Source organism: Vigna radiata, chromosome 7 (assembly GCF_000741045.1).
Source record: "Vigna radiata var. radiata cultivar VC1973A chromosome 7, Vradiata_ver6, whole genome shotgun sequence".
In the NCBI taxonomy this organism is placed as follows: domain Eukaryota; kingdom Viridiplantae; phylum Streptophyta; class Magnoliopsida; order Fabales; family Fabaceae; genus Vigna; species Vigna radiata.
Window position 1 is genome coordinate 3,272,032 of NC_028357.1, and position 22,745 is coordinate 3,294,776.

At 32.3% G+C, this 22,745-nt stretch overlaps 2 protein-coding genes across 2 annotated transcripts; both read left to right on the forward strand.

Moving 5' to 3' along the window:
• The first annotated feature begins 5,807 nt into the window (after positions 1-5,807).
• LOC106765512 (probable serine/threonine-protein kinase sky1) lies at positions 5,808-9,958 on the forward strand. Its single transcript, XM_014650167.2, has 4 exons — positions 5,808-6,260; positions 8,134-8,916; positions 9,289-9,336; positions 9,407-9,958. The coding sequence occupies exons 1-4, from the start codon at positions 6,078-6,080 to the stop codon at positions 9,707-9,709; spliced, it is 1,317 nt and encodes a 438-aa protein (XP_014505653.1). The 5' UTR covers positions 5,808-6,077; the 3' UTR covers positions 9,710-9,958.
• Positions 9,959-10,953: 995 nt separating this feature from the next.
• Positions 10,954-14,490, forward strand: LOC106767298 (glutamate receptor 3.6). Its single transcript, XM_014652154.2, has 7 exons — positions 10,954-10,976; positions 11,165-11,445; positions 11,558-12,897; positions 12,991-13,268; positions 13,364-13,395; positions 13,512-13,918; positions 14,006-14,490. The coding sequence occupies exons 2-7, from the start codon at positions 11,181-11,183 to the stop codon at positions 14,444-14,446; spliced, it is 2,763 nt and encodes a 920-aa protein (XP_014507640.1). The 5' UTR covers positions 10,954-10,976; positions 11,165-11,180; the 3' UTR covers positions 14,447-14,490.
• The last annotated feature ends 8,255 nt before the right edge of the window (positions 14,491-22,745 follow it).

A 22,745-nucleotide genomic window follows, 5' to 3' on the forward strand; every position in this document is an offset into this window, starting at 1 on the left:
GGGGTTAAGGCCCATCCTAACCCAGTCCAAATCTATTTTACATGAGGCTTTGGGGTTAGGACTTTTAAAAAGCCTCCTATTAACTGAACTAGAAAAAGGGTGTTGTTCTCTCCACCTTTTTAAGTGCTCATTCCTATCTTCACTATTTTTATTTATTTCAAAAATATTTTATATGTTTCTACTATTTTTTTTTATTCTAAAAATACTCTACACCTCCCACTATCCTCAATATCTTTCTTTTTCTCTCTCTACATTAATGGACCAGTTTATATTTGAATTTGTGATATACTGCAAAATATAAAATTCAGAGAAAACTATATTATTATTATATATTAACTTTATAATGACAAAAAAACTAAATAAATTTCAATTTTTTAACAAATAACTTTTCTTTTATATTTTAAGTATTTGATAATATTTTTATATTATTTATCTAATAAATTAAATACTTTATTCAAGTTTTGAGTCGAATATGTTTGTAAGTTAAAATATAATATAATGTTAAAAATTATAGATATTAAAATTAAAAAAAAAACACATATATATAAACATTTTTCTAGAAATTTAGAATAAAATTTTACCATTTATTAAGTAATTTGAAGAAAAAAAATATATTGAATAACAATCGAATTAAACTTATTTAAGAAAATATATCATAAGTTCAAATTTGAGCCATGTAAATGCACCATTAGTGAGCCATGTAAATGCTCCATTAATACAGAGAGAGAAAGAGAAAGATTATTAAAGGTAGTGGGGAGGTGTAGGGTATTTTTGAAATAAAATGAAAATAATAGGGAGGTGGAGGAGCACTTGGGGAGGTGGAGGGAGCAACACCCCTAGAAAAATGGAGCTTGATTTTAGAGGGGTCAAAGCCAACCCATGGGCTATGGACTCAAATAACACCTCTAATCGCCAATATCTTCTCTTGGCCATTCCTTTACAAAATGCAAATTTGTTGTTGTTGTACTCTCTTCACTTCCCATGCAACTCAAATGTCCTTCTCTTCGCCATTGCGTTAAAATAATTTCACATATTAATTCAAATTATTAAATAATTCGTCGCCATTTTTGCATTTAAAAATTTCGACTTATTTTGTTTTATTTCATATATAGACTTTGGTTTCTTCCATAACTGAAGTCTACTAATGAATAATATGCTTCAGTTAAAAATCAAAGTCTAAAGTCCCATTTTCTTTACCTCATCTAGATATATGCTTTGATTGGAGAACCGAAATAAAAATGCAAAAATAACCGGTGTCAAATCTTTTCCCTATACTAGTGCTACTACATGTATGTATTTTAATTATTTTCATGTATTATTCATTATATCATATATTTTTCTTCAACACAATATCAAAATTAATAAATATAGGAAAATGTATTTTTATTTAAGTAATTTATTTCTATAACTTTGGAATAAGGTCATGTTAGGTATCACTATGAACTTTGATATCTCAAATAAGTTGACACCCCAAAGTCCATTAACCATTTGCCATCATACGAAAATTTATTAAAAAATAAAAATAAAAAAATACAAAGCATTGGAGACCACAATAAATCCATGATGAAAATATTAAATCACTTATAATGTTCTCTATGAATGATAGCTAAATTAGCTAACTTTAAGTACAATGATTTCCTTCATGAAAAACATGAGAAACTTTGAATTAAAAAAATGCAAGCATAGACACCATTTTCTTTTAAGATTCCAAAAAATCACTCGCTGATCCGAAAAAACCATGACAGATTAAAGAAGAATCAAGATTGTACTGAAAGTCCTCCCTTCAAGCATGCTCAAAGGCATAAATGACCCAATAAACTCAAAATAAATAGATGTTTGTAACCCTAAAACAGAAAAAAAAATTATTCACATATTTACCTCGACTTCCTCTAAAAATACAAAAACATGAAGTCAAACTAGAACAACCTCTAGTTGCACCATCAATATTCACATTAAGTCAATTATCAGATATAATTTGTCATATTACATCCATAAAGGAAACCACCCTACCCTCCATAGTTTAAATATTGAAAAATTTTAGCAAAAAATCAAAAGACACACTAGTGGAAAAATAGGATTCCATGACGGGATACTATGATAGGTGAAATCCACCTATCATAATAGGTGTAGCGGTGGCATTTTCGTAATAAAAGATACATATATTATGATAGGTAAAAGGCCACCTAATGCGGTGGTAAAATTGAAATTATGGAAAAAACACATTATGATAGATATTGAAACACCTATCATATTAGGCGCAAAACCCCTTTCAATCTCGCAGTCCAGCGCACATCATTTCATTTCTTCAAACTCGCCCAACTTTTCTTCCAACTCGACCCCGCAGAGTTTTTCTTTACCATTTCGTTTCTTCCACAGCAGTACACTTCACCATTTCATTTTTTCAATCTCAATCTCTTGTTGCGCAAAGCATTTTTTGGTCTCATCTCAGAGCATAGAACACACCGCGCTCTACGCCGTCTCAAAGCCTCCACGTTGCGCACACTAGTCGGAGCATCCACGCCATCGACACGCCTCCACGCCGTCTCTTGGTGGCCGCCGAGGATTGTGAGCTTCCGGTCATCGATCTTAGCCGCTTAAAGGACAGGGACGAGACTGTGAGGGAAGAGTGCAAGTTGCACATTGCTAGGGCTTCACAGTATTGGGGTTTCCGGATTCCGTTGCTAACATTTCGCTTCTAAACGAAGACGATACGTTGCTCTTCGATGATTCAGCACCAGCCACCGCAGATGTCTTCTCTTGCTCCCCTCTCATACCTATCAGATCGATTCCTCTTCAAACCGGTTAATTTTTTTTGCTATGGAATTCTCTCTTTTTGTTTTCCATTTCTGGATGATTTTTTTTATGAATAATTTTTATTTAATACTAATTTACCCAATGCACATGCAGAAAATGGAGTTGCGGATTCCGAAAATGGAAATTCCTCCATTAGTGACAATGCCAACAAAGAGAACGCAGATTAGAACAAACCGTAGAAGCTTAGCTTGGAGCCTCATAAAATGAAGAAGAAGAAGAAGAAAGGAGGCAGTTACAATTTGTGCAAGAGCTTGGTGTGGAATCGAGATTTCTTTACTGAAGAAGGTACCGACTTAGATTTATTCCTAGTTATACTCACCGACTCTTTAATTTGTGAAATAACTGAAATAAATGCAATTGGATCCTAAAACCTATTGTGATTTCTAATCCTTTAAATAATCCAAATAACTCTAGTAATGATAACCACTTTAATCACTTTAAATAAAGGACTACAATGAGACTTCATAAACTAAACAGCCAAATCCACATAAGAAAATTACAAATCCTAAAAAACTTCCTTCAACCATTAAGCATATCTACACATTTAAATCTATATGTACGATGACTTACATACAAATTAAAATCATTTGGTAAATATCCATATATAATGTTGAATTTACCTATCGATTCAAATTTGTATGCAAATAATCGTAGGTAAATTAATAATTTCTTATAATGTGTCACAATCATATAACAACATAATGATAAAAGAACAAATGAGAGAAAAATTGAATTATTTCCACCTCACAAAGAACATATAAAGTATAAAATCGTTCCGTTTTTTTAACCTCGAAATCAACCGATAAACAACCATACAACAACTTTCAAAGAACTAAAGTTTTAGCTGGAAACACCTTATCCAATCAAATCATGTTCCCCAATCCACATGTTCCACAACATAAGAGTAAACTTTTTTACAACTTTTTGAGAAAGCACACCAATAAATCTAATCTAACAAGGCACATCTTCATCTCATTAATCATTAAAGAAGAAAAATCACATAAACTGACAATAAAAGAAGGAAAGTTATAATGACTATTTGTCTAGACTGAACAAACAATAGAGTATAACCTTACTTTGTAAAAACAAGGAATTTTATTCAGTTTAGATATACAATTGTTATAACACCAACGATCATTCCAAAGATTAAATACAATCATCCTTACCTAGTGCCCAAAAAGTATTTTTCATAACAACATCATATACATCTTTAATACAATACCTAATTGACAATTATTTAAAAAATATATATTTATGATAGTTAAATTTAAGAAATTAAATAAAATATATATATTTATGATAGTTAAATTTAAGAAATTAAATACCCATTCGATTAATCTAAGTCGTTTTGTCATAAATAAATTCTCAAGCCAAATGTCTTTAACTAAACATTAATAACAATGAATAGTTATTTCTATATTTTGTCCTGTACATTAAAATGTATTCTTCTCATTACTTAATGTATTCTTTTTTAATAAAGAAAGAATTTACTTGTATTAATGAAAATATTTATTACTGTAATTTATTAATAATTTCATTACGGTAGAATAATAACTATATCTTTTAATTTTAAAATTATTAAAACATATGAATATCCATTTTTAAGGAGCATGCAAATATTCATTTAATTCTTAAGCAGTTGCTTTTTATACACATTTATAATTAATAGAATACATTAATTGTATTTCTAAAAAAAATTCAACAAATAATTATTTTCTAGTACTCTTTTTTTTTTCATCTATCTACTTTTTTGTTTAATTTATTTAATTCATTTAAATTTTTGACGTAATATTAATTACTACCATTTTTTCAATTGTATTACCATTTCTACTTATAATTTATAATAGTTTATGAGCTATCACAAATGAAAAAGAAATAATAGTAGAGAACATGTTAAAAAATTAACAATGTTGTTTTAAATAAATAATGATAGTAATTAATATTTAATATTTGAATCATCCACCCAAGTGGATATGGAAAACAAAAATAAAAAGAATAAATGTCATATGTGGTAATGGAGAACTCGATAATCCATAAATGTCATATTAATATTATTATTATTATTATTATCATTAGATCGCAATTTTTATATATATCTATGCCATTAGCCATCTTTTTCTGACTTGTTGTACAAAAATATTGTACTAATTTATCATGCAAATGCAGTTTCTCTTTAAAGTTAACAACAAAGTTGTCTTAAGTTGCTTGAACAAATTAAATGCAGAGATTCTTTGGCTTTCATGATCTCATGTCCCTTCAAAAATCAAGAGGATGTTACTACTTTGAAGATACATTCTTTACTAAGATTATATCCATACTCAAGTTTTAACCTAAACCCATTAATTGCCAAACACGGCAAAGTCACTCAAGACTTAAAGCATCTCATTCTGTACCTTTTAAAACTACCTTTAAGATTTGCAAGTTTGGCAATGTCAGATATCTATACCACTTTGCAAATACTCTCAACACGTTTTACTTAATAAACAGTAAATAAATTTTACTGAATTAGAGCGTACAGTCTTCTAATAATGGCAATTGTGAAAAACTTGTTACACACTCCAACGTATGAGTGAATGAAAAGATGAAAAGAAAAAAGTAGAGATAAGTAGGCTAAGGTGTGATGAAGTAAGAAGAGAATTTGCAGAGGGTAAAAGAAGATGTTGAAGAAGAAGCAGTAGCACATGGTGAGAAGGAAAAAGGAAAAAGCAGGGAAAAGGGCAAAAGTATAAAGATAGGAAGCAGATGGGTGACGCAGGAAAGCGCAGCAACTCACAACTCTTTTTCAGGACTCTGATTATTCCTCCCCACCTAAAATAACATCCAAATTACTTATCTTCCCCAAAAGCCCTTCGACTGTTCATACAATATTCAGATGCCAAAGGGTATAAACGTAAGGGACCAAGAAACAGTTAATTTCGGAAAAAAGGGACAAAAAACCAAACCGTATGAAAATGCAAGACCCACACAAAATACACATCGTTAGAGAACATTGCAGGAAGCAAAAGAGAAAACAGAGAGAAAAAAGTGGAGGATTGTTGAAGAGAGAGAGACTCCTGATTTGAGAACGCCACACACACCCTCCCATCTCCGAAACAAAAGCTTCAAATTTTGGGTTCAAGAAAAGGGGATTTATTTAAAATCTAAAAACAAAGAGAACTGCACAACAAAACTCGGGTGTGACAAGACAGAGAAAGAAGAAGGATCATTCATTTGGGACTGTTGTTTTCAAGGAAAAGTTTAAGTTTTTTCATAGATCAGAGGTGATGTCGTGTTCTTCTTCATCTGGGTCTGAAGAGGACGATGAGGGATTCGACTCCTACCGGAAAGGGGGGTACCACGCCGTCAGAATCGGCGATCAGTTCGCCGGCGGCAGGTACATAGCGCAGAGGAAGCTGGGTTGGGGTCAGTTTTCCACAGTTTGGCTTGCCTATGATACTTCAACATCTGTATGTTATATTTGATCCTCGTTCTTTACTTTTTCATTCTTTTTCTTCTGTTCATTTTCTGGTTACTTCCTTCCAAAGGGGTTGTTTCTTTTGAATTATCCCAAGTTTTGCTTTTTGAGATTGATTTGTCTTGTGATTTGTGTTTTGAGGTGAAAAGTTGTTGAACCCCCCTCCCCCTTAATAGTTATGAGCAATTAGTTTTTAGGGGAACTGAGAGTAGCATCAGGTGACCCATGTAGTCAACCTCAGATACTGAGATACGATTTTGTTGTTGTTATCGCAATCAATTTTGAATCTGCAGGGCGGTTGTTAGATTCTGTGCTTGTTTTTCGTGTTGCATCAATCATGTTTGTCTGCTTTGAATTATGTAGGGGTTAAAAGGCTTTTCATTTTTCTGCTTCATTGTGGTCTCGAAAATGTGTATGTGTGTGTTTGTGGGAGAGAGAGAGAGAGAGTTTAAATATATAATTTGAGGTTTTAAGTGAAATATTTTTTCTGGTGTTTTTCTGTCTCCCAATATTTCCTTTATTTGTACTATAGAAACATTGGTTATTCGGCCTAATGTGTGTATTTGTGTTGTCGGTTTATGTACTAAGGGTAACATTTCATTGAACGGATCAAATTGGGAGATAAATATTAAGGGTAACGTATGATTGAACGAATCAAATTGCGATATATATGTGTTGAAGAATCTTGTTATCTTCCCATGTCGGTGCCATTTCTTCTATTGGCATCTGTATTTTTTAACACGTGTCAGAGATGCCTGACGGACCTTCCATGTTTGTGATAACAAACATGGTTAGATGGCGTCATCGTACACGTGACCACCTGGAACACTTCGATTTCTCTGCTCGCAGCTACTCTTTGTTTTGTCAGGTTCTCGCTGATACGATAATGATAATTAGAGAATATATTTTTGATAATATTTGAACACCAGTATCATTTTATTATTGATATAAAATTACTTCATAGTCAATAACAGTAATCATAAATACAGTGTAAACTAATCACACGTAAATAATGTTCAAATGTTATAAAAAAAATGTTTTGTAAGTGTTATTATCCTTTGGTAAATGTGTTAAGCTCCTTTTTAACACAAATATCTGGTGTCTTTTGTTTATGTGTATTAGTTTTGTTGTTTGGGGTTAACTGCATATAGAAACACTTTTATCGTGGATTTGTTGTTTGTGTGTATCAGTTCTAATTCAACAAAGCTTAATGCTATGACGGATTTGATCTCTAAGTAACAGTTGATGGGCAAAATTACAGTAGCAGTTTGTAACAGTTTTATATTTTGTTATTCTCGTGTCATGCTTATATTATCTCAATTTCAACTTTTGACTTGCCCAATCAATGAGTATAACTTCGTACTTTATTCTGTAAAGTACACTCCACACTTTAGTGTAATTCAATACTTAACTTAGAGACTAACTTGTGAGTCTATTATAGATACACTCACTAGTTTATCGATCCAGAACTTCTGCTACCATTAAATCACTTCTTTATGGTGATGGGATCTGACTAATTGCTTAAATTGAATAGGAACCGATAGAAAGAATAAATAGAAGATGGTAAGATAAACTGAAGCTCACTTCATGTAGCATTATACACTGTTTTGTATATCCGGGAGGGGTGTTTTCGCAGTAGCACAATCCCTTTGGCACTTGCTATGAACTAGATCCAAGTATATTACCCTTTATACATCTAAATTTTCATGTATTTATGTTTAATTAAAAAATCTTCCTCAAAGGTCTGCTTGTGTTCCAACTTCCAGCTGATTTTGCTCTAAGCTAGTGTTGAGTTTTTTAATTGTTTTGGTGAAAAAGTGTTTTTTTTTTAAAATTGTTTTCTAATTTTTAATTTGGATTTTCAGGCATATGTTGCACTTAAGATTCAGAAAAGTGCGGCCCAATTTGTTCAGGCTGCCCTTCATGAAATTGATGTTCTTGCATCCATTTCTGATGGCGTTGATGTTAATTCAAAATGTGTTGTCCAGTTGATTGATCACTTTAAGCACGCAGGTCCTAATGGTCAGCACCTTTGCATGGTGATTGAGTTTCTTGGGGATAGCTTGCTTCGTCTAATAAAGTATAACCGGTACAAAGGTCTTCCATTGAATAAAGTTAGGGAGATCTGCCATTGCATTTTGATTGGTTTGGATTATTTGCATAGGGAACATGGTATTATCCACACTGACCTAAAACCAGAAAATGTTCTTCTGATTTCTACCATTGATCCTGCAAAAGACCCTGTTAAATCTGAAGTCAGTCCAATATTGGAGAGGCCTGAGGGAAGCATAAATGGTGGAGTTACTAGTCTTATTGAGAAAAAATTGAAAAGAAGAGCTAGGAGGGCCGTTGCTAAAATCTCTGGAAGAACAGCCTCAATAGGAGGAACAGAAGATCAAAAGTCTGTGAGAAATCTAGATGGGATTGATGTGAGATGCAAGGTGGTAGATTTTGGAAATGCTTGTTGGGCCGACAAGCAGTTTGCAGAAGAAATTCAGACAAGACAGTACAGAGCTCCTGAAGTAATACTGCAGGCTGGCTATTCCTTCTCTGTTGACATGTGGTCTTTCGCGTGCATTGCTTTTGAGCTTGCCACTGGTGATATGTTATTTACGCCCAAAGTTGGACAAGGTTTTAGTGAGGATGAGGTATAATGATTTTGGTGTACCCTATTATGATTTAAATTATGTTCCTTATCTTTTATGAGTGGATGACAGTGTTTATGATAATTGTTAAACTATAGACTTTATACCTTATATTTCCTTTCTATTGGTAATGGATGAAATTGAGTTTCATGCTTGTAATCACTGATTTCTGATTGTATCGAAACAGTTGTGCTATACTGCTATTGAATCATAGTCACCATTATGAACTCTGCTACTGTTTCCTTTTATTATTCTTTGATTCATCCAAATTCTTTGGTTATTCCAGAACTGGTTAAGGATTTATTAGGTGTGATTGGCTTGACTTACAAAACTGCACAAGTGGAATATCTAAACTATGTGCTATGTTGCTTTCAGGATCACCTTGCCCTGATGATGGAACTCCTTGGAAAGATGCCTCGGAAGGTAGAAGTTGTCTCTGTCTATTATTTATGGAAATGGGTATCATGAAAAATCTAATCTTGCATTGTTACAGGTTGCTACTGCTGGAGCAAAATCGAAGGATTTCTTTGACAGACATGGCGATCTGAAAAGAATTCGAAGACTAAAGTTTTGGCCACTTAGCAAATTGTTGGTTGATAGATACAAATTTTCGCAGAGTGATGCTCATGAATTTTCAGAGTTTCTTCTACCACTTCTGGATTTCGTCCCTGAGAAGCGGCCAACAGCACAGCAGTGTCTGCAACATCCATGGCTCCGGGGCACGGAGTCAAACGAAAAAAATGAATCCAGTGTGGAGAATGTGGGTGTTGGAATGAGCAACCTTAAAATCAAGTGAAGAAAAATTATTCGACAGTCAGCATCCCCCATGAATGAATGACTATGGAATGTAATTTGATTTTGGTTTGTGCAAATTTAATAAGATTTATTTTTTTATTGGATAACTACAGAGATGTAAATTAGTAAAGAATTTTGTTTATTCAGAGATATCTGACACAATTTGTGTGTATATTTACAACATGATGATTTCATCCAACAATAGGAATAGAATACTATAATGGATTGAAATGGATTAGTGAAACACGAGGGCCTTTTAAGTTAACTTATTAAACAAATAAGTCTAGTGCTCTGACCTAATAAGAAATACAAGTTCAATGAAACTTCATAATGATTTGGTGTGTCATCAAAAGTATGAAATTGTCATCTCTATTAGGTCTCTATTTATTTTTATCAAGTTTTTATTATTATCAGATTTATGAGTTCTTTATTCTTAATATGTTTGAGTAATTTAAATAATATATTTTAGGCGAAAGAAAATACTTTCTAGCATGATTTTTTGAGTAAAAAGAAAAATGAAAATTCTATTCTGACCTAAGACTGCATGCTTTTTAATTTATCATTACACGTCTTGAATGCATAGTACAGTGCTAGTTAGGCTTAGCATTACATGTCTTAAATGTATTTAGTACACTGCCAGTTAGAAAAATTTATTACGAGGATATGACTTTTCATAAAATTATCCTTTCCATTTTTATTTTTTCTTTAGTATCTAAATTTTTGTAGAATGTGTTTTATGTTATTCTTTTTAACACTAAACTATATTTTGGTGGCATGTTTTAAAAATAATATATAAAACTTATTTCTACTATACTCAATAATTTTACATTATTTAAAAGTTAAAGTTTAAATATATTTTTTTCATTTCATTCTCTAAGATATTTTTTACAAATAAAATTTTAAATTTTAAAACGAATAATATCTTAAATATACGGTGATTATTTATCTTAATACATTTAAGTATATATTTGGGACAAATGTTAAATGTATAGTACATACCAAAGTAAACAAATTAAAAACATAAAAATAGAGAAAATAGGTTTATGAGAGTGTAATTTAAGTTAGTATTATTCCTTTTGTCAACGTCAATGCTATGGGTAGCATCTCTCTTTGTGGTGAAAGTGGCCACTTATAATTTAAGTGCTCATAGAATGGCATTGTTATTAAAGAAGATGTTAATTAATAGCAGCTAAGGCCTCTCCTATAAAATGGTTCCTTGCCATGCTTTATCAGGGCATTCAATATCAAGCAGCACAAAAAAGATATCTGTAAGTGTGTTGTGTTCTTCTGTTTCACTCCAAGCCTTGAGAATCCTCTGTGTATTCACATTTTGCAAAGTAGTATTATAGTCCAAATATTCAGTTAAAAAGAGTGCAAACAAGTAGCAATGATTTTCTTAACTTCGTTTTTTGATTATTCAACAATTACTACTTATGCCTTTCTTATGTTCTTGCAGTACAGGACAATACACCATGACAAAGATTTGGCTTCTTTTCCTCCTCATCTTCTACCATGCCTTTCCTTCAAAGGGAATCAGCAGTATTTCTACAAGACCAAGAACTGTTAACGTAGGCGCTCTCATGTCCTTCAATTCAACAGTTGGAAGAGTGGCTAAGGTTGCTATACAAGCTGCAGTGGATGATGTCAACTCAGATGCCACTATTCTTAATGGAACTGAGTTAAAGATTTTAATGTTGGACACCAAATTATCCACTGGGTTCCTGGGAATCGTTGACTGTAGGTTCTTCTCAAACATCGTTTGTTTTTTTTGTTTTTCACTCTACATTTTTGCTCTTCGTAAGAAAAAATATGTATGTCTTAAAGAGCCATTGTTGATTTATTTTTGCAGCATTAAGACTGATGGAGAATGACACTGTGGCCATAATTGGCCCCCAGTACTCAGTAATGGCTCATGTGATTTCACACATAGCAAATGAGATGCAAGTGCCTCTCCTATCATTTGCAGCCACGGACCCTACACTCACTTCACTGCAGTTCCCATATTTTGTTAGGACAACACAGAGTGATCTGTATCAGATGACTGCTGTGGCAGAAATTGTTGATCACTTTCAATGGAGAGATGTCATAGCCATTTACATCGATGATGATCATGGAAGAAATGGGGTGTCCGTTTTAGGGGATAAGCTAGCAGAGAAACGTGGTAAAATATCACACAAAGCAACACTTAATCCTGGTAACATTACTCGGGAAGAAATAAACAGTGCATTAGTTAAGATAGCTTTAATGCAATCAAGGGTAATAGTCCTTCATATATACCCTTCTTTTGGTCTAGATGTATTGAATGTGGCTCGTTCACTTAACATGATGGGAAGTGGCTATGTGTGGATAGCCACAGATTGGCTTTCTACATTATTAGATTCAAACCCATCATTGTTCACCACTCAATCCATAAATGACATCCAAGGTCTTATCACCTTGCGCATGTATACCCCTGAGTCAGAAATCAAAAGAAAATTTAGTTCTAGTTGGAACAAACTGAGCAAGGAAAAGGATCCTGTTGAGGGTCCTTTCCCATTGAACACCTTTGGCTTTTACGCCTACGACACTGTTTGGGTGCTTGCTTCTGCACTGGATGCGTTTTTCAGGAGTGGGGGAACATTGTCATTTTCAAATGATTCAAGTCTAAACATGTTAAGGGGGGGAAGTTTTGAGCTTGATAGCATGAGAGTGTTTCTTGATGGTGAGAAACTGCTTAAAAGAATTTTAGAGGTGAACAGAAGTGGTCTAACAGGGGAAATGATGTTTGGACAAGATGGAAACTTGGTGCATTCATCGTATGAAGTAATTAATGTGATAGGCAGTGGAATTAGGAGGATTGGTTATTGGTCTGAAACATCTGGCCTCCACACTGGTGAGTCTCCTAATCATTCCATTTCTGGTGATGGACTCTATGGTGTCATCTGGCCTGGTCAAACCATTCAAACCCCACGTGGATGGGTTTTTTCCAACAATGGTAAACCCTTGAGAATTGGGGTGCCACTTAGAATTAGTTATCGTGAGTTTGTGTCAAGAACTGAGGGAACTGAGATGTTTGGTGGTTATTGCATAGATGTGTTCACTGCTGCTCTCAGCTTGTTGCCATATCCCGTTCCCTACAAGTTTTTTTCATTTGGAGATGGTAAAACCAACCCACCAAACGCAAAACTTCTCAACAAGATCAATATTGGGGTGAATATTACAACTAATTTTCATTGGTTATCCAGTTTCTATGAGCTTATTCTAACTAATTGTATAAAAATTCCATCTAAACTATGCATGTAGGAGTTGGATGCAGTTGTGGGGGACATTACCATTACCACAAACCGAACTAAGATAGTGGATTTTACACAGCCATATATTGAGTCGGGGCTAGTTGTTGTGGCACCTATAAGGAAGATGAAATCCAGTGCTTGGGCTTTCCTGAGACCATTCACTCCAATGATGTGGTTTGTGACAGGAATGTTTTTCTTAGTTGTGGGAGCTGTTGTATGGATTCTGGAGCGTCGCTTAAATGATGAGTTCAGAGGCCCAGCTAGAAGGCAGTTTGTGACCATTATATGGTAATTAATCATTCGCCAAATGGGTCGTTTCTTTTATACCGAGACAGAATACAAAGTTCAGTAATTGGTGACATCTGAATTATTTCTCTATGCAGGTTTAGCTTTTCAACCCTGTTTTTTTCTCATCGTAAGTGGTTGAAATTCGAAGCTTTTCCTTTCCTAGTTCCTTGGGGCATTTTTTAAACCCAGTAACATTGAGCCAATAAAAAAGTGATTGTTTCTAAGATGTGTATTTATTTTCAGGAGAGAAAACTGTGAGCACCCTTGGTCGTTTAGTGCTGATCATATGGCTATTTGTGGTTTTGATACTGAACTCAAGCTACATTGCAAGCCTGACCTCGATCCTAACTGTGGAACAGCTCTCATCCTCGGTTAAGGGAATTGAAAGCTTAGCAACAAGCGATGAACGGATTGGTTTCCTGAGTGGGTCCTTTGCTGAAAATTATCTGACAGAGGAGCTGAACATACACAGATCAAGGCTTGTTCCTCTGAACTCCCCATCAGAATATGAAAAGGCCTTGAAAGATGGTGCTGCCAATGGAGGTGTCACTGCCATAATAGATGAACGTGCATACATGGAACTCTTCCTGGCTACCAGATGTGAATACGGTATTGTTGGGCAAGAGTTCACCAAGATGGGATGGGGCTTTGTAAGTGCTTTTATTCTTTTATTTTGTGTGACCACATTCATTCTTCAAAGGAAGAATAAAAAATTGATAATTTGAGTTTGATTACAGGCCTTCCCAAGAGACTCTCCCTTGGCAATTGACATGTCGACTGCCATCTTAAAACTTTCGGAGAATGGTGATCTTGAGAGAATTCATGACAAATGGCTAACAAGAAGTGCATGTAGCTCAGAGGGTGCAAAACAAGGCATTGACAGACTTGAGCTAAAAAGCTTTTGGGGTCTGTTCCTACTTAGTGGCATAGCATGCTTCGTTGCTCTTCTTTGCTATGTTGCAAGGATGGTCTACCGATTTAGCAGACACTCCAACACTAATTCCCAAGGCTCTTCACACTCCGCTCGTCTTCGATCATTCTTTACCTTTGTGAATGAAAGAGAAGAGGAAGACAAACATATGTCTAAGAGAAAACGAACGGAAAAGGGATCAAGTGGAAGGGTGGCGCATCATGAACAATTGGATGCCTCCACTCTTCAAAATTATACCCCAGGCTAACAAACTTTATATGCTTATCTCAGATTATTTATGTATGGACCACAAATATTAAAAAAAATATATGATATTTTGACATCATTTTAATACTGCACATGTGTCAAAATGTGGTTAAACAATTTTAAATTAAAAAAAAAACTTTAGTTTTTTTCTTTTAAATATGTTCTTGTCTCAGTTTTTTTAATTTGAAATCGTTCAATCATGTTTTAACACGTGTCCAGTATCAAAATAGTGTCAAAATATTATTTTTCATATTTTAATGACAACTTTTTTAACAACCGTGTCATTCCGAGTATATTTATATATATATATATATATATATATATATATATATATATATGATTTATTAATATTCTTTCATTCAAATATCTTAACATTGAAATAATTTAAGAATGAGTTAAAGTCCTACTTTAAATGAAAAAAATAAAATTAAACATTTATAAATTTATTATCTCAAATTTCAGGTTAAAAGTAAGGTTAAAGACCAATATCATATAAACATATATAATCTCTTTGTGTCAATTTCTGTCAATTTAGTGAATTAATGACACTTCAAACAAGTTTGTAACAGCAATTGGAAGATGTCCAAACTTTCAAACAATTAATAAACATACTCTAACTCAAAATAACTTGTTCATTTGCAATTTTCAAGCCAAATTGATGGTTCAAATGGACTAAATTGACACAAATTGCAAAACATGGGAACCTAATGTATACACTTTTAAAAACGGGTACTAAACTAAAAATTCCCTCTTAACATGAGGATCAATTAAGGATTTAAGCCTTTCTAATTTCTTGATAGATCAAAGTGTTGATGTGTAATTCGTTTTCAAGAATCAAAACTTTTATTACTAATAAATTTTTTTTGCCACTTGTTAATAGATTACATAATATAAATGATAACTTTTAATAAATGTTTAAATTTGATTCTAACAAATTTTTTATAAATTTATTTTTGTTTTATGAATTCATGTATTAATCAAATTCAAATCTAACGTTGAAATCAGAAAGTTTTCTTGTGAATGTGAAGTTGAAATGAGGTATTATGATGACACGAGTTAATGACAATGGATTACAAGATCGTTTTATCAGTAACTTTTTAGTTTTTTAGAATAACTTAACAAATGACCATGATGTAAATATTAACACGTGTAATGAAAGAAAAATCGTGTTATTTGAAGGCAGATTTGAAATATCAGAAGGAAATAATTGTTGGAAAGTAAATATGAATATAAAACCTTACATCAAAATTTAAACTATTCTCATCCAATTTCTAATAAATTCCTAATAATTAAATCCAAACATTTCATAATGTTTCATATGGATTGGGTCTTCTCATGTGATGAAAAATCCATTCAAGAGACTTTTAGCTATTTGATAATTGTATTACAAAATTGTACATAAGTTGTTGGAGTTTTTTTTTTTTTTTTTTTTTCTTTAACTCCCATAAATTCATTTGGTTTGTCTAAAAATATATAAGTTTTTTTCATAAAGATTTTACGTGATTATCATAAAAAATGTTACAAGAGAAAATATTTTAATTGTTAATATTAACTTTTTTTTAATTTTCAAATTTAAAAAATTATTTTTATTTATAATATTTTTTTTTGTCAATTATACATATATTCAATTTTTTAAAAATTTAATTGATCAGATTCTAAGTTTTTCAATTCAAACAATGTAAGTTACAAACAAATATCCAGATTTCAGCATCTCAAATACCAATATCAGCAATTTAAACATTTTCAAATATGCAAATTATAATCTCAAAACATTTATAATTTTAAAAACAAGACAATTAGTTTTATTTTTTACTTGAAAAATGACCAAACAACTCTATAACTTTATACACATCCCTCATAGAAAGCTTTATTTGCTCCTACAAACACAAACATGATCAAGACACATTATTAGAACCATTGATAAGCAAAAATTCTTAAAAAAAACTCAAACACCATGTACAATAGAGAGAGAAAAAAAAGATTTATCTCCTTAAAATTTAACTTTTCAACAAAACAACTCTCACAATGAATGATCTAAGATTAATACTAGGCCATGATATCACACACAATTGTGAAAAACATGCTTTCATTTAGATTATCTAAGATTAACCTAAAATTATCTAAGATTAAGCTAAGATTATCCATGTGTTAGATAATATTCAATAGTGTTTAGTGCTTGAAGCATTTAGTAGGCAAGTTGCCAAAGCACTAAGATAATTCAATGAATTTGAGAATTCACAAACATTTTGGATCTAATTAGAAGCCACTCTCATTATAACTCATGATTATTTACTATAATTAATCTATCTACCACTGAAATTAAAATTAGAAAGCATTCATGATTATTTACTATAATTAATCTTTATACCACTGAAATTAGAAAGCATTCATGATTGGATCTAATAGATCACGACACGATACTGAGGTTTATTGACGAATTTTATTGAAAACCATGGTATGATTAAATGAAAGAAAATATTGGTCAATGTATATATTGTCACACTTACCACCATTTTTATAGTTTACTACTTGAATTGCATAAAATAAAACACATCATTTTGTTGGTTAGGTAAATTACACGAATTGCTGTCTTCATCTTTGGCTGGTGACAAATTCAGAGTGATGAATTTTTCCACCAAACCAAATCTTCTAATTGTATTGATTTTTTTAGCTATTTTATTCCAACTTGATTTCCCATTCTTCAATTTGCTACGTAATTAATATTTTTTTTTTCACTATTTACTATACTGCTTTCGTAATCATACATTTTTCTAAAACTTTTATCTTTAGATTCAATTTTACTTACTTGAGAAAAGTGTCACACAATCCCAAGCCAGGAGACATGAAAACCATTATATATGGAGAACTAACAAAGATAATGGTGATTTCATAACAGTTTAATTCTAGTTTTACCTTCCAATACATAAATCTATGTTTACTTTCCTCAACTCAAAATACATGAATCTCACACTTTACAATACATGAATCTCACACGTGACATTATCAACCACGAATCTTCTTCCTCTGTATTCACTTTGTCAGTGTTGTTCGTTTTCTGCTTTCTTCCTTATAAAGTATTGGTGGCTTTGATGTTGTTGTTTTTATTGCTTCCTTCTCCACTCCCTCTCAACTAAAGTCAACTTTACAACAACATATGTATGCGCATTAGAGGTAGAAAATCAAGTTAGTCACAAATGTATGATTACAAGAAAAAGAAATTAATAAACAAGCTATGAGGAATAATGCAGATCTATTAATTGCAATTGCAACAATCTTCCAACCATGACAAATATTGTAATCTTTGTGCTAATACTAAGTACTGATCCAGAAAAACACACAAGAGTAATAAAAGAAATTTAATCTAAGAAAACTACACCAAATTTAGATATATTACATATACAATCCTTAAATGAATAGGAGATTTAGTTGCTCTTACACATGAATAAATAAAGATAGAAGTCATTCTTGAGTTCTCGACATGCTTATCCTCTTCTCTTGTTTTTGGATGAGTTTCCTATCTCAGAAACTCCTTCATTTCATTTGAAAACTAACCTTTTTTAAACTGTAAGAAATATTTTCTGGCTAAGGGAATAACCTACTCGTTAGATAGATATTTGGTTCTCTTGTTGAGTGAGGATATGACTTGTTGGAATAAATAACTTTCTTCTCACTAGACAAACTATATGTTAGGGAGAAAACTTAACGATGATAAAAATATTAACTAGTTCAAAATCAAACGCATTTTAAAGATTCATACTGACTTATCAGTCATGCAATTTTTCTTATTTGTAAACAAGAAATATAGAGTGTGAAGGATTACAGAAAAAGCAAGAGATCACATCGTCTTACATATTAAAAAGTGTTGGAGATTTTGCAACTGTTATAAGTCTATATAAATGTTCTTATTGTCCTATTCTTTTTCCTTTTCTCAAAAGGGTTCTTCACTAGTAAAAATTTTACTGGTCAGTTTTCTTTCCTTTAATATTCTATAATTTTTTTACATCCACTTTATATCTATTATTTTATCTTTCATTTTTTCTTCTTCTTCTTTATAAATACAAAATATTATTTTTTAAATAATTATATTATTCTTAAAAGTGGATTCTGAAAGGATTGTTAGTGTTAAGAGATAATTTCTCATAAAAAGAACCCACTAGAATAGTTAAAAATTGTTATCTGAACATGATATGTTACGAGTAACACACCCACTTTGGGTTGTTTGTGACACAGTTCCCACTGATAAAAGTTACTAAACATAATGATGAAGATTATAAAACACCCGTTCATACTATATTGACTCTTTTACATTATCTTTTGCATGAGTTCAATGATAGGCATACTTTTGTTCAGTGTTAGTTTTCTTGTCTCAAAGAAGATATTTTTGCCTTTATTACTTTTTATTTCCACTGTTTTCTGAAGGGGGATATTTTCTACGCACAAAAACGGGGTTGGTGCACTTTCTTCCATATTATTTCCAAAATGCTATTCAATAATATTTCCGACAAAATCACTTATTTTATCATTCACATATTTCTTTTTAACTTACAAAATTCAGTACATATATAATGAATAGTTGAGTTCTTTAAAGACTAATAAAATTTGATTTCTTATCACGTATAAAAATTTACTGAAAGAAATAAATTCATTTTAATAATCTCTATTTCTAGGAGACTCGTGATTTACCTTACTTTTTAACCAAAATGATTAATTTTTTTCTCTTTGCTAACAAACATTATTTTTCTTTTACTATTATTATTATTTTCACACTAGTGTAGAAACACTATTTAACGTCGGTTAATTTGGGTTTTTAACGTCACTTTCACAACCGGCGTCTATACGGGTGATGTCTATGAGACGTCGCAATTCCTCTCAACCGACGTCTATAGACGTCAGTTAACGATATCCACCGACGTCTAATTATACTATATATAGACGTCTACTTATACTCACACCGACGTCTAATTACTCTATATAGACGTCAACCTATGCTTAAACCGACGTCAACATGAGTATATAGAAGTTGTAAATGACACTAACCGACGTCTATATTCCTTATAGATGTCGGACCATGAACTAACCGATGTCTAACAACGACATTGTGTTTTAGTGCAGTTTTGATCCAGACTTTTGGTAACATTGTGTAACACTCTCCTATTGCTAGTTTCCCCACAAAAAAAGCTTGCGTCTTTTGAATCTTCTATGACATTCAACCCAAAACCGAACCTGGGTCCAAGACTACTTCTCATTATTCAACCGCAAAGGAAAAAAATTACGGTGATACGAGAACTAGACAAGGACCCAAGTTCCATTTTGAGTCGGAAGCCATAGAAAACTCAAAAGATCACCACTCTTCTTGTGAGGAAGCAAGCAAAGGAAGAATGTTACACTATGTTACCCAAAGAACGGATCAAAACTGCACTAAAACACAACACAAAGAAAGCAAATTTTAATTAGTTGAACGACAAGATAATCGATAAAAAACTAAAGAAAGTTTAAACAGTAAAGCATAAAAAAAACCACGCACCTGGGATGCAAGAGAGAAAAAAGAGAGCACGAAGACAATGACGTTATGAGAAACCACAATGCAATGCCGCAAGAGATAAAAAGTAGAGGTTCGCAAACGAGTAAAAGAAGAGGAGAAGCAGAGAAAAAGGAGAAGAGATGAAGACGCGATCAGAAACTGAAATGGATAAGAGTCTACGATCTATTTAAAATGAAATGGGGCGTCAGTTGCTCCAGAAACCGACGTCTTTAGACGTCGGTGTTTCAGGGGATTCGACGTCTATTTTACGTCAAAGAAGCTGAAAAGATTGACGTTTGATTTCCTGTCAGGGTAGTTCACGTCGGTGCCCCTCCTACCCGACGTCTAAATTGAAGAATTTTTGTCTTCCCGCCTTCAGATGCCTTAAACGTTGCCGTTTGACTATCTGACGTCTAAGCGCCTGAGAATTAAGTGAACAACATTAATTGTAGCCCAGTCGATGTCGGGTTTTCAAGGGATCTGACGTCTATGCGACGTCTAAAGCTGAACCAGTTGACGTTTGATTTCCTGTCAGTGACTTGAACGTCGGTGCCCTTTTCTAGCCGACGTCGAATTGACTGTCTTATCATATACCTCAAACAATTGGACGTCGGGTCGCTGGCAGTTGCGACGTCTATGATGTCATAGACGTCGCCTAACAGCGAAACTGACGTCTAGTTTTCAAATATATTTACGATAATGCCACCGTGCAGAAATAGATGTCGATTTTTTACGAAATCGACGTCTAATGGGTGACGTTAAACAACGTTTTTTGCAGGAGAGGACATGAAGTAATAGGAAATAATGATGAAAATGTACGACCATTCATTCCACAAGAAAATATGAGTTATATATATATATATATATATATATATATATATATATATATATATATATATATATATATATATATATATATATATATATATATATATATAGGTTTGCTAACTTGCATACGCCTGTTTTTCAGTTGGTACATTTTAGCAATGTGTACCGGGTTTCAGTAGACAAAAATACCCTTATATCATGAATTCTAAGTTTTAAGGTTAGGGTATTTTAATAATTTTCATTCTCAAATTAAAAAAAATAAAAAAAGAAACCCCCAATCCCTTATCCACCCCTCTCATTCCTCTCAACCTTTCTCTTTCATCTCTTTCACTCCAACATTTTCTCTGTCATCCCTACTCTAGCCCTAATTGAAAAAAAATCAAAAACACTTGTCTTATTTTAATAATTTTCGTTCTCAAAATTAAAAAAAAAAGAAACCCCAAACCCTTACTCACCTCTTCATTCCTCTCAACCCTTTCTCCTTCATCTCTCTCACTCAACACATTTCCTCTGTCATCTCTGCACTAGCTCTAACTAAAAAAACATTCATTATTAAATAAAATGGTTAGAGAAAAAAATACTTACATAAATAAAAAATTAAAGCACCTAATTTTTTATTTATATAATTATAAATAAAATTTCAAGATTTAGAATTTTTATTGTTTGATTTTATAATTGAGAATTTTATTGTATTTTGATTTATTTTTTTCTTTAGTAAAGGAAAACAAGTTAATGAATTTCTACCAAAAAAATTAAATGGCCACGCAGCAATGTTACGTAGTAGTCTCAGAATGTAAAGAAATGTAAAGGAAGGATGCTCATAAGTCTTGGTGCAAGTTGTGTCCGTCGGCTGTAATATATATAGTGAAGATAATAAAATTAAAGAGATTTTGAATGAACTTTTTTCAAAAGGTGAATATGACTCAACTCTTTACAAAAGTAAATCGTTTAATAATGAATGTTGTTTTAGTTGGGGCTAGTGCAGAGATGACAGAGAAAATGTTTGAGTGAGAGAGATGAAGGAGAAAGGGTTGAGAAGAATGAAGGAGGTGAGTAAGGGTTTGGGGTTTTCTTTGTTTAGTTTTGAGAATGAAAATTATTAAAATAAGCCAAGTGTTTCTGATTTTTTTCAATTGGAACTAGAGTAGGGATGACAGAGAAAAGGTTGGAGTGAAAGAGATGAAAGAGAAATGGTTGAGAGGAATGAGAGAGATGGGTAAGGGTTTGAGGGTTTCTTTTTTATTTTTAAATTTTGAGAATGAAAATTATTAAAATACCCTTAACCTTAAAACTTAGAATTCATGATATATAGGGGTATTTTTGTCTACTGAAACTCGGTACACATTGCTAAAATGTACCAACTGAAAAATAGGCATACGCAAGTTAGCAAACCCCATATATATATATATATATATAATAAAGAGATGTGGGGTTGGAATGAACGGAATGAGATTTTCAATCACATAGGTGGTATTTAGATTAATCTACCAATTATTAAACCATTCTAAACCAAACACATCAATTAGGGTTATACTAAAAATAACATGTAATGTGACTATAATATAACACAGGAGTTGAACTGAGACGAGAAACAATCATGTCAATATAAGAGAATGAGTATATTTCCTTTGTCCAAAATGGATACTACTTGCGAGCAACCTCAATCTTAGGAAAAAAATTTCAACTCACCAAGATTTTTTTATCTTAAATTTCAAAATAAGAAGACAACTAGAGTGTAATTTCCTTGGCATCTAGGTTACTTGCTAAATTTGTTGCTAAAGAGTTAGCATTCTTGCTAAGTTACTAAAGAAAGAATATATATTAGAAATTGATAAAGGATTTATAGGTAAAATTTGTGATTTGGCATTACTATATTGATTATTTAATTCACGTAAAAATTACATTGAAATTTTTATGTTTAGAAATAACAAGTAAGCATTGGATGAAAATT

Bases quoted from the DNA above. Each gene is read 5' to 3' on its own strand.
- LOC106765512 (XM_014650167.2), top strand. From the start codon at position 6,078: ATGTCGTGTTCTTCTTCATCTGGGTCTGAAGAGGACGATGAGGGATTC. The intron at 6,261-8,133 runs GTATGTTATATT...TTGGATTTTCAG, and splicing joins CCTATGATACTTCAACATCT to GCATATGTTGCACTTAAGAT. The intron at 8,917-9,288 runs GTATAATGATTT...TGTTGCTTTCAG, and splicing joins AAGGTTTTAGTGAGGATGAG to GATCACCTTGCCCTGATGAT.
- LOC106767298 (XM_014652154.2), top strand. From the start codon at position 11,181: ATGACAAAGATTTGGCTTCTTTTCCTCCTCATCTTCTACCATGCCTTT. The intron at 11,446-11,557 runs GTAGGTTCTTCT...TTATTTTTGCAG, and splicing joins GTTCCTGGGAATCGTTGACT to CATTAAGACTGATGGAGAAT. The intron at 13,919-14,005 runs GTAAGTGCTTTT...GTTTGATTACAG, and splicing joins CCAAGATGGGATGGGGCTTT to GCCTTCCCAAGAGACTCTCC.